This window comes from Eurosta solidaginis, chromosome 1, assembly GCF_040869045.1.
Source record: "Eurosta solidaginis isolate ZX-2024a chromosome 1, ASM4086904v1, whole genome shotgun sequence".
In the NCBI taxonomy this organism is placed as follows: Eukaryota; Metazoa; Arthropoda; class Insecta; order Diptera; family Tephritidae; genus Eurosta; species Eurosta solidaginis.
Window position 1 is genome coordinate 136,943,374 of NC_090319.1, and position 13,240 is coordinate 136,956,613.

The 13,240-nt window shown below is 37.5% G+C and overlaps 1 protein-coding gene across 1 annotated transcript in view; it reads right to left on the reverse strand.

Moving 5' to 3' along the window:
- Positions 1-563: 563 nt before the first annotated feature.
- hd (humpty dumpty) overlaps positions 564-13,240 on the reverse strand; it is a 77,518-nt gene continuing 64,841 nt past the window's right edge. Inside the window, exon 4 of the mRNA XM_067759863.1 lies at positions 564-1,415. Coding sequence (XP_067615964.1) covers positions 691-1,415 — 725 coding nt within the window. The 3' untranslated portion in view covers positions 564-690. The remainder of the gene's footprint in view (positions 1,416-13,240) is intronic.

The window sequence follows — 13,240 nt, forward strand, 5'->3', positions numbered from 1 at the left end:
ATCCCCAAGTTCCATGAGGAGCTTGGGTCGACAGAGCCTCGTCTATTAGTGAAACAGGATTCGCCGCGGATAGGTGAGGTCGACAATTGGGTTTGGAGAAGCTATATATTGCGCTGGCAACCTGAAGCGTTGCGCTACACAGCCCCTTGAATCTGGTATTTTAGTCGCCTCTTACGACAGGCATACCTACCGCGGGTATATTCTGATCCCCTAACCCACTGGGGTTATAGAAATTTATAGATGTAACATATAGTGCACCACGTTTAAATCGACTTGCCAAGGGTTTCTTTCAGGATAGGTGGTGCCAAGGCAGGATACACCATGCAACATATTTTCGTAGAAAATTTACTTTTCATCGACGAATTACCACAATCCTTCCAAGCTAGGATCTGGCAAGTCCTCGGTTTGAGGTTGCCCCAAATACAAATAAATGAGTGGTATTGGTCCAATTTTAATAATAAAAAGGGACCAATATTAATTTTAACATTTTACTACAACATGCAACATGTTTTTGCAGTCGGCTCCCCTACTATTATACGAAGACTGGAGCATAGACGAATTAATTATAGTGAATCATTAAGATTCGTTTCAAATAGTTAATTTTTATTTAAGATTCCATATTTTTATTTACTCTTATATATAATTTCCTTATTAAAAGTTGGTTAATATCCTCGCCTTTGTGTCCGCTTGTCAACTCCACGCATAGCCGTATTCCTTATCATAGCAGACACGTTCTAAAAGTGCTGCTGCATTTTTTCCAGTGCGACACATACTTTCTACCACATAAGGCAACAGACCACAATCTGACAAATTTTCTTGTCCGAAAACTTGTCCTGCTGCATCTTCAACGGTAGCTTTGGGTTGCCCCTGTTCGTCCCTGAAACGCCCTGCCTGTTGAAGCAGACTCTGCGTTGCTTTACTAAACGCCAAAGTGTTGTTGTTGGCTGCAAGGGTCGCGCTAAAGGTATCTTTCGTTTCTCCTAATAAATTGCATGCGTACGGCAAAAAGGAAGGCAATACAATACCTTTTACTTCGATACTATTGTAGTCTACACCATCCATACGCACTTTACTTGAACGTGTTGCTAAATGCTGCATTGTAGCTTTGGGGAATGCGACAGGTGCGAGCAATGTGGGTGGAATACCTGCCAATTTCCCCACACTTGAGATAGTGCTCTTTGCGTTCAGTAGAAAGCTAAAAAATCCTTGGCACTCGACTCCCTCTATTAATAAAAGTGAGTTATCACTGAAGTCATCGGACATCTCTTGTGCATGTAGCCTGCGTGTGTGAGCTGTTTGCATTCTTCGTAAAATTTTGTCATTGACTTCGAGATTTTCCAAAAAATTATCCGTATCCTCTTCATCATCATCAAATATTAGTTTTGTGCCGTCACTGACCTCGTTTACATTGGGAGCTATAAATTTTAAAAACGATATGAATTAGAAAGAGAAGTAAAAATATATTAAATCTGTCTACTACCTCATTTAAATTATACAGCAGAATAAATAGAAAATATACTTTTTGCAAGACATATTTCAAGTTGTAAGTCCAGTCGAGTATACAAACTCTGCAACTCAGAATATAAACCCTCAAAATTTGTAGTTAGTGTCCTACTGTAGTAATCCTACTGTAAAAAAGTCTTACTTCAAAATGAAATATAATTCTGTGATAATTCAATACTTAACGGGATATTGCTGTCATTTATAAAGCTACAATGTTAGAATTTTGTATGATCAACTTCGTAAGGTTGACTTAAAAACTGTTAATAACTATCTTCAAAGAAATTGCGTAGCCTATTAAGGCCGCTCGAATCTTTTGAAAACCTTTGCATCGACTTCAAAAACGGTTGAAGATATTGTGATATTATCTATAATCATATTTCCTTTTCAAAATCGGTTCATTACCGCACCCATTTCAATATAAAATACGAATTAGAGATCTGTAGTATCTACCATTTTTTCCATGTATTTGGCTATGAAAAAAAGCACATATTTTGGAGAGTTTTAGCATCACTAAGCTGCTCGTAAATAAAGGCACAACAGCAAAACCATTAAAGCACGCTATACTTGTGTACATGGACACATCAATCGTCATTTGCACACATACATGGAAGGCGACGAGAAGTACATGCACACACATAACCAGCATCTCGAAGTGAAGAGATATCTCATACACACGCATGTAATCATCAGTCGATGTTCTTACTCACACACACACACGCATATAACTAATTACTAAGCAGGAGATACAAGAGTTCTAGAAGGTGAAACGTCTAGACCGTTGGAGAAATATGCGGACGAGGCAACAGAGAGTATAAAAGCAGCACAAACTGAGTAATAACCAATCAGGTTTGATTTAAACACGCTATTGGTTGTAAGTATAATTGTGAAGTACTACTCCCAAAGTATTCTAAATAAAGACCAGTTTGCAATACTGAATATTGGAGTGATTTATTCATCAGTTTAGTGATTCGGATGTTAGCAGAAGGTGTATAAATATCAGAAATCCCCAGAATTCGTTACAATTGGTGTCAGAAGAGGAATTGTTGAATAAATTCCAGAGTTGCAGAGTACAACAAGGACATGGCAAAGTGGAGTGAATTGAAGATCCAGCAACTGAAGGAGTTGGAGAGCCGTGGATTGAATACAACCGGATATAAACTCGAACTTCAGGCACGATTACGAGAGGAAATGGAATCAGAAGGAATTGACGTGGAAGAGTATGTCTTTCATCTTGATGACGATGAGACAACAAAATTGGAGGAGAGAAACGAAATATCGCAGACAGTTACGAGCAAAGACTTGAACATGATATTGGCTGCAATATCTGCGCAAACGTCGACAATGGCATTTCAACTGCAATCGCATTAGACACGTTTAACATCCAAGATGGAATCCCAAGAGACATGCATAACATACAAGACTGAAGCCCAAATGGCATCACAACTGGAAGAACAGAAGACATAGTGTTGGAAAAAATAATAGGGACAAATATCAAATCCATATTATATCAGCAGTACTTCAATGTGTTTCTTAGCATGGTGCACCCTATAACAATAACAGTTAAAGGTTATTACTTTGCAATAAATTGTATTCCGCCAGTTTGTCTTATTTGCGACAAGACTGAACCGTTCTAAGTTTAGCCTGGACAACATAGTTTTTGGCAATTCCGTCATCGAATACGTTGACGCTGCAAAAAACCTAGGAATAGTTTTTAATAAGACCTTAACTTGGAAATACCACATTTTTATCACAGTAGGAAAAGTGTATGGAATGCTTCGTGCACTGTGGCTAACTCAATACTTCACTCCTCTACATATTAGACTACTTCTAGCGAAAACGTACCTAATACCTACACTCCTTTATGGATGTGAGATTTACTCAAATTGTGACTAACAATAACATTTCTAAATATGTATTTGGGTTGAAAAGACCTGATCACGTTTCACATCACGCTGAAAATAAAATAAATATAAATATAATAATATAATAAATATTTTCACAATCTCTTAAAAGTTAAAACACTGACTATCCTTCACAAAATTATATATATAAAGGAACCTGATTATTTATATCGGAGGCTTACGTTTCTCAATTCATCGAAATCTCTGCTTCTTCTCACGCACATAACATACCGTTTTCTAACCTCTGGACGGCAGTTCTTCGTTACTTCCATACGCCTTTGGAACGCTCTTCCCGCAAGACTTAGACAAATAGGAAATGCTCGGCACTTCAAAAATGAGGTAACCACTTTTTGTAATGATTTGTAAGCCGAAACTATATTTGTATTCTTGCTAATGAAAATGTGTTATCTCGTCATCTTATTTCCTTTTCTCTTTTTCCCTATTGTCTAATAATCATATTTGTATAAGTATTATTTTTATCTTTACTAGTATTATTGTTGTATTGTTTATTACTTGTTGTTAATTCTATTGTCATATTAATTCATTTTAAATTTAACTTTACAATTCCTGACTAGCACTGTAAAATAATTTACCAAATTGTTGTGATAGGAAAATATTTAAATAAATAAATGTTCTAATGTTCAAACAAATAGGGACAAACAATTTTTGTTAATATTTTTGCACTTTAAATGGTAAAAAGTTCGTTTTTGAAGCTTCTTATAATGTATTTAATGCATGTTAAGCAAACTAAAATAATAATATAGGTTATTGAACCATAAATTATAATTAAATTAGCAGAATTAAACACTGTACAAAAAAGTATAAGAATTTAGTTAATAAGTCGTAAGGAAAAAAGACAATGAGATGAGTAAGATATCAGATAGTTTCAAAAAGGTAGTTGTCACTTCTCCTCATAGGGAAAAAAACCAAAGACATGAAGTAAAAAACCGAAAGATCTCTGTTCGCGATGAAGGGAATTTAATTCGCCATTACAAAGCTAACCCATTTTTGTCCTCTAAAGAGCTGAAAACAGAAATGAATTTAAACTGAATAAGCCGAATGATTATGTACAAATGGTTGGATGCCAAACTTTCAGCCAGAAATCCTGGGTTGGGACTTGTACTGAGCCTTATAAACAAAAACCAATAGACTTGCTCGTACCGGAATACATCTTTTTCGCTAAAGTGGAAGATTATGTCCAAAAATGTGTTTATTAGCGCTTTATCATCTGCTTCAAGCATACTAATTCAGGACTTTCTGACTGCAGCACATTTTTCCAAGTTTTGACGGCAAGGATGTATTCTGGTAAAAAAAGCCTATTGGTTTTTGTTTATAAGGCTCAGTAGAAGTCCCATGCTAGGATTTCTGACTGAAAGTTTGGTATCCGCCCTTTTGTACATATTCGTTCGGCTTGTTTAAATTAAATTAAGTTTTCGTTTTTTTTTCGCTATGAGGGGAAGTGACCACTACCTTTTTGAAACAGTTCGCCATATCTGATATCTTACTCATCTCAGTGTCTTTTTACTTAAACTTATTAACTAAATTCTTATGCCTTTTGTGCAGTGTTTAATTCGGCTTATTGAATTTTATTTTATGGTTCAACAACCTATATTATTATTTTAATTTACTTAACATGTTTCCTCTATACATAGAGATGTATATGTGCGTACACGTCAACAAGGTGAAGCAGTGAAAATCAGTGACAAAGAGAGCGCTGATCGAATTGCTGTAAGCGAGCAATAACAACAATGCATACTTATATTTGCAATGCAATGCTTTATGTGTAATACATTTTTTAATTTATTTCCATTTTATATTGTTTTCTTTTTTCCACTTCCCCCCTCTTACTGCTTTGTTGATATCATTTTGCTTCGTTGCTATGAGTTTGGTTAACTTGACCAATAATTGCACTGACAGTGGACATGTGCGATGCATTTTGGGTAAAATTTGTAAAAGTCATAACAGATTAAATAGGTGTCACTTAAATATGCGGAGTCTTACGACTCAGAAACTTGATTACCTTTCGTATTTATTTGCCGATCATAATATTGATTTAATTTGCCTTACGAAAACCTGGTTCAGATCCAACGTTGATGATGATTCTTATTCTATAAATAAATATGTACTGCTAAGGAATGACAGAAAAGATAACATTCGTGGTGGTGGTGTTGCAATTTACTGCAAATATGTTTTAAATCCAAAAGTGGTTTATCGTTCAGAGCATGCAAACGAGGTTGAATGTATTTTTATTGAAATAGGCGATGCCAGTACAAAGTGTTTTGTGGCATGTGTTTATAACCCCAATAGGTCTAACGATTTACCACACCTTTTTCACAAAATAACAGTTTTCTTTAAATTATGACCACGTCATTATTTGTGGAAATTTTAACGTAGATCTGTTTAACTGTGATTCCCATAGTAAAAGTATTATTATTAATTTTCAGGTGTGTGATTTAAAAATTATAAATAAATTTGCAACCCGTTTTGCCCCTATTAGTAAGCCTAGTTTGCTAGATTTAATGTGTGTTAACAATATAAACTATATCAATCATACTGACCAGCTTCCGATGGATGGTATCTCTGACCATGAAATGCTCTTCTTGTGCTATGATTTGAAATTTAATCCAGCAAAGCCCGAATCTGTAAAAACCTACAGAAATTACAAAGGTGTTAATATGAAACTTCTTAATGAAGAAGCCTCTCGTCCTGATTGGAGTGGTTGCTTGTCCATTTCAAATTTGGACGAGAAGGTAAAATATTTTAATAACCTGTTTTGGTACCTTTTTGATAGATTTGTTCCGCTAAAATCTTTTAAAATCCAGGGTCATAAAAAGCCCTGGTTTACACCGGAGGTTTTGAAACACATAAAAAAACGTGAGAGGGCTTACAGGGAATGGAAGAGATATCGCGATGACAAGCACTGGGAAGATTACCGCCTTCTGAGAAATCAAGCTACCCTTTTCATACGGAATGCTAAAGCAGGATACCTGAATATAAAATTTAAAACAAATTTACCAACGAGAGTGCTCTGGAAAAATCTTCGATCTTTTGGAGTCTGCAAAAAGGATAACATTGAATGCAGCCACGACCCAAATGTTATGAACTCCTATTTCATGTGTGGTAATACAAACAATATTGGAAAAAATAATGATGTGAATAAGAAGGATATCGATGACAGAATCGCTGTAACCTGTGTAGACAGAAGACTGGATATAAGTGCCTTTTATTTTTCAGTGGTCACCGAAAGCGATGTGCTGGATGCTATTTTTGCTATAAAGTCTAATGCCGTGGGAATTGACGGCATTAGCATACGATTTATAAAATTTATTCTACCTTACGCCACCGCTTCGCTAACACATATCTTTAATTTCTAAATTATGTCCAGTAGGTTTCCTAGTCAATGGAAAATTGCAAATATTATTCCGGTTCCTAAAACGATGTCTCCGTGTTTTTACAAAGAATTAAGACCAATAAGTCTGTTACCTGCCTTATCTAAGGTGTTTGAGAAGCTATTAGCAATGCAAATAACTCACCATATATATAATAATAATTTGCTATCCGAAGTCCAGTCGGAGCAACAGCCATGCTTAAGATTCTTGAAGATATACGTCCGGCCTTTGACAATAATGAACTTACAGTGCTCGTGCTTTTGAATTTCTCAAGAACTTTTGACATGGTTGATTTTGAAGTACTAATTCACAAACTTGAAACTAGTTTTAACTTCAGCCCATATGCCATAAAGTTAGTGCAAAGCTACCTCTGTAACCGGTTTCAACAAGTAAAATGTGCTGATAAAGTCTCAAATTTAAATTCCATAAAATCTGGTGTTCCGCAAGGATCTATCCTAGGTCCAATACTCTTTACGCTTTTTATTAATGACATAGCCGCCTGTTGTCGCAATGCCCCCATTCATCTTTATGCCGATGATACTCAAATATACATGTCTCGTCCAATTAGTCTTTCCGAAGACCTATTTTTCAGGCCGAATGAAGACACGCATAGAAGAGTGGGCTCAATTAAATAAACTATCTCTTAATGCAACTAAATCAAAGGCAATAGCAATATCGAACGCCTCGCATGACTTAAACAACCTTCCTGAAATTATACTTAATGGAGACAAAATATTTTTTCACGATGTGGTTATCAATTTAGGATTTAGAATCAACTCCACTCGGACTTGTGTTGATCAAATGAACCTTGTCATTGGTAAAATTTATAGTAATCTACGAAGTTTATACAGAACGTCGTTCTTGTTGCCGCGAGACACCAAGATGAAGCTGGTAAAATCTCTTATTGTACCTCATATTTTCTACAGCGAGCTTATATACGGTAACCTTGACTCGATATCGCTAAACAAATTACAATTGGCCTTAAATAATGCGGCCCGGTTCATTTTTTCTAAAAGGAAGTATGATCATATATCTTCATTTTCCACACAAATCCTCGGATGCGATGTATATAATTTCTTAAAATCTGAGAAATCTTTGATTTTTGCGTAAGCTATTGTATTCCCAAAATCCACCTTACTTATTTAAAAAACTAAAGTTGTGTCAGTCTACTCGAACTATGAATCTTTTGGTTCCGAACTTTAGGTACTCATCATCATCTAGAATGTTCTTTGTCAGTTCAATCCGTCTATGGAACTCACTTCCATCTAAGACAAAAGCTATACGAAAAGCAGGATGTTTCAATTATGTGATGTTTTGGAATTATATCTATAGGTGTCATATTTCCTTTGTAATCTTTAAAACTGATTGATGTACTACCTAAAAGACTTTAGTCTTACTTGTACAAATTGTTTATACAAATAAATGAAAAAAAAAAACATTATAAGAAGCTTCAAAAACGAACTTTTTACCATTTAAAGTGCAAAAAAATTAACACAAATTTGTTGTACCTATTTATTTTTCCAGGCTAAATCTGGAATGGTTCAGTTTTTCGCAAATAAGACAAACTTGCGGAATGCAATTTATTGCAAAAGAATAACCTTTAACTGTTATTGTTATAGGGTGCACAATGTCAAGAAACACATTGAAGTACTGCTGACATAATGGATATGATATTTGTCCCTATTATTTTTTCCATCAGATGCGAATGGATATGCTATAGAAGGCGTTTTATCACAATTGGTCGATGGAAAGGAGAAGGTAGTTGCATATTACAGCCGATCAATTGGAAAACCTGGAACTATTGCGTTGCACGAAGAGAGTTGTTGGCATTGGTAGAGTGCATTCAGGATAGATCACGCAGTGTTGGAATGGCTCCTACAGTTCCGTAACCCAGAAGGTCAATTGGCACGGTGGATCGAGCGACTACAAAGCAACAATATATGCTATATGCGTAAGTATTTGGTGAAATTTGAAGCTTCTATCTGTTAAAATGGTGCAGAAATTGCGAAATGACGAAGTTAGAATAGCAATAACCAGACTGAAAAACAACAAGGCCGTGGGCGCTGATGGATTGCCTGCGGAGCTTTTCAAGTACGGCGGCGAGGAGTTGGTAAGGCGCATGCAGCAGCTTCTTATCAAAATATGGGCGGACGAGTGCATGCCCGACGATTGGAATCGAAGTGTTCTTTGCCCAGTCCACAAGAAGGGGGATACTGCAAAATGCACCAACTATCGTGAAATCAGCTTTCTTAATATCGCATATAAGGTCCTTTCAAGTGTATTGTGCGAAAGATTGAAGCCCACCGTGAACCGGCTGATTGAACCTTATCAGTGCGGCTTCAGACCTGGTAAATCTACCATCGACCAGATTTCCACAATGCGCCAAATCTAGGAAAAACCCCGTGAAAAGAAAATCGATACACATCACCTATTCGTCGACTTTAAAGCCGCCTTCGACAGCACGAAAAGGAGCTGCCTATATGTCGCTATGTCTGAATATGGTTTCCCCGCAAAACTAATACGGCTATGGAAAATGACGTTGAGCAACACCATCAGCTCAGTGAGAATTGGGAAGGACCTCTCCGAGCCGTTCTAAACTAAACGAGGTTTCAGACAGGGTGACCCCCTATCGTGCGATTTATTTAATTTGATGCTGGAGAAAATTATACTAGCTGCAGAACTTAACCGCACTGGAACAATATTCTATAAAAGCGCCCAATTACTGATGACATTGATATCATCGGCCTAAACACCCGCGCTGTTAATTCTGCTTACTCCAAACTGGAAAAAGAAGCGGTAAAGATGGGTTTGATGGTGAATGAGGACAAAACGAAGTACCTGCTGTCATCGAGCAAAGAGTCAGCGCTTACGCGCCTTGGCAACCACGCTACTGTTGGCAGCCATAATTTCGAAATAGTAAAAGACTTCGTTTATAAGGGAACCAGTATCAACACTAGCAACAACATCAGCACTGAAATCCAGCGAAGAATCAATCTTGCCAATAAATGCTACTTTGGACTAGGTAGGCAATTGAAAAGTAAAGTCCTCTCTCAGCGAATGAAAATCATACTCTACAAGTCACTTATCGTACCCGTCCTTCTATATGGGACAGAAGCATGGACCATGACAACAGCAGATAAAGCGGCTCTGGGAGTGTTCGAGAGAAAAGTTCTTCGAAAGATTTATGGACCTCTACGCGTTGGCGATGGCGAGTACCGAAGAAGATTTAATGATGAGCTGTACGAGCTATACGCAGACACCAACATAGTCCAGCGAATTAAAACGCAGCGGCGGCGCTGGCTAGGCCATGTTATGCGAATAAAAGATGATGTTCCGGCCAAGAAAGTGTTTCTATCGGAACCCGCCTATGGACGCAGAGGTAGAGGGTGGCCCCACTCCGTTGGAAGGACAAGGTGGAAAAGGATTTAAACTCCCTTGGTGTGACCAATGGGCGCCGGTTGGCGGAGCGAAGCGACTGGCGCGCCTTGTTGGACGGCCATAACCGTTTAGACGGTTAAGCGCCAATTAAGTACGTAAGTAAGAAATTGCGAAAAGTTTACTATCTGAACAATCGGTAGTATGAGATATATACTATTAAACGCACTCTTAATTTTAACTTTACCACTTTGGCTTTCTTTTGTTTATGCATTCATATTAACAAATTCTAGCCCATATTCTCTTTTCATCTAACGGAAATTCGAATTGACTACAAAACCTGTTTTCATTGTTGTTGTACTCTTATCATCACATATTCAAAAATACTACTACGAATAGGTGCATATTCGTTTAAACGGAGCAACTTTATTTTTAAATATTTATTCATTTATTAAATTGTTACCAATTAATTGGTCCTTCATTTTTATTAATGGCTTCATATATTCAACTGGGTATCGACTTGGCTAAATTTTGCAGCAGCACACTGCTTAAATCTTTCCAAGCTTCTTTAATAGCCAAATTCAACTCTAATTGAGTTCAGTAAAGGTGTTCGTGGACTTTTTGTCCATAAATTTTGCTCTACAAAGTTCTTCTACCGGCTTCGAATCGGGACTGCATTACTTAATATGTGATGATAAGAGTACAACAACAACAACGAAAACAGGTTTTGTAGTCAATTCGAATTTCCGTTAGATGAACAAAGAATGTGGGCTAGAATTTGTTGTTATGAATGCATAAACAAAAGAAAGCAAAGTGGTAAAATTAAAATTAAGAGTACGTTTAAACAAATATGTATCACTGTATATATGTCACCGATCTCTATGATTTTTTCAGAAAACAATATATGCTATATACGCATGCATTTGGTGAAATTTGAAGCTTCTAGATGTTAAAACGGGGCAGTAATTACGACAAGATTCTTATCTGAACAATCGGTTGTATGAAATATATACTATATATGTATACCATCGATCTCTATGATTTTTTCGGACAAAAATATATGCTATATACGTAAGCGTTTGGTGAAATTTTAATCTTCTAGCTGTTAAAATGGGGCAGAAACTGCGAAAAGTTTCTTATCTGAACAATCGGTTGTATGAGATACATATATATGTAGTGACTACCCAAATCTACACTTGCCGCAATATGTGGCAACATCGTCATAGAACAGCCGCTGCTTAGCAATTGCAGCCAACGTAAAGTAGTACTTTGAACTTCAACGTATAAATTCATTGGTACTTTCCCGTTCAAGCTTAAATGTAGTTTTGTTAGTTTTAATAAATATTATAGAATAAGAAACCTGGAGTATTCTATAAGTGGTGACCGCGACGACAGCAGAATAGTTCAGCCAAGAATTGCTGAGGCATTTTCTACATCATGTCCAACGAAAACTAGGAAATATTTCACGAGGCAGTAGCTACATTCCTAGTGGCACGGTTAGCTGTAAAGCTGGCTCCGTTTTGGAAACCAGATCCGCGTTTATGGTTTGCGCAGGTGGAGGCTCAATTTGCACGAGCGGGAATTACTACAGATACCAAATATATCAAAAGAAAAAAGTTTAGGCGATTATTCGAGTTTGGAGAATTGGGCCAGAGGAAGGCTACAGTTTTGTTACGAGAGATGAAAGACCTGGCGAACCAGCAGCTGGGTAAAGAAGTGTTGAAATCTTTATTTTAGCAACGATGGTGGGTGAAGTAGACGAGTTGGCAAAAAAAACTGATGACATATTGGCATGTCCAACTATGAGTGGCAGCGTCGATGCCGTTTACGAATCAAGTGATGATGTAACAGCAACCATTTCGGAGTTGGTGAATAGGCTAGATCCTGTAGAGAAGCGGGAGGTAATAAATAAACGACAACGGCAACATGCGCCTCGGCAACAAGCACGACCAACCAGCTCACGCAGCGAGGACACACGGGATACAAATCGCGATTTTTGTTGATATCACCGTATTTTCGGCAAGAACGCAACACGGTGTCGACCACCATGCGCTTTCACACCAAAGCTTTCGGAAAACTAGTCAGCCCTCCGTCCAAAGCGGCTATGTCGGAGGAAGATATGAACTCCAGCCGCCTTTACATTAGAGACAGAACTTCCTCTATGAAATTCCTCATCGACACGGGCACCGAAGTTTCGGTGGTACCCAAACGCCACGGTGAGAGTATGCAACCAAACGCCATGAAACTGGTTGCTGCGAAAAATACTACAATTAATACATTTGGCAAACGACATATAACATTAGATCTCGTATGTATTTAATTAGCGAGCTTTGCTCATATTGCTTTATACAATGGATCTCGGCCTACTACGGCCATTTAATTGGTGTTTCATAATCGCCTACGTTGCACATCCTATAATAGGTGCGGATTTCCTAAGACACTACGACGTGCTGGTGGATCTAAAAAACACAGCTATCACCGCTCAAGCAACGCATACTCTGGTGCTATGCCAAATCATACTGCCACCACATAGTGTACTCTCTTTGAAGGGAGCTAATCCATATCATGCGATCTTATCAAGTTATCCTGATCTTACTAATGACTTGCCCAAGGCCAGTAGACCCACGACATCAGTCCAACACCATATAGAGACACGAGGGGCACCGGTAGCGCAAAGGGTGCGACGACTTCCTCCTAAAATACTGGAATGTGCGAAGGAGTTTGAGTACCTAATCGAACCGGGAATTTGTCAGCGCTCAAGTAGCCAATGAGGAAAATTATATTGCATTAGTAGAAACTGATGCAATAACATTTGAGAATATATTGCAGAAAAAGAGACTGTATATAGAGTGGGATACCTGTGTCGCTTACGAACACGTAAGTGTTTTGAGATGCTTTAAGTGCGCGGGATATAAGCACTAAGCGAGCAATTGTACTAATAAAGTGGCTTGTGGCTTTCAGTAAAGACTGCCCAGCGTACAAAAAACACGCACACTTAAAAAATAAAGTGCGCGTTTAGCAACGAGCATTAAATGAGCTGAACTGTATATATTTAAATATAAATAGTATTGT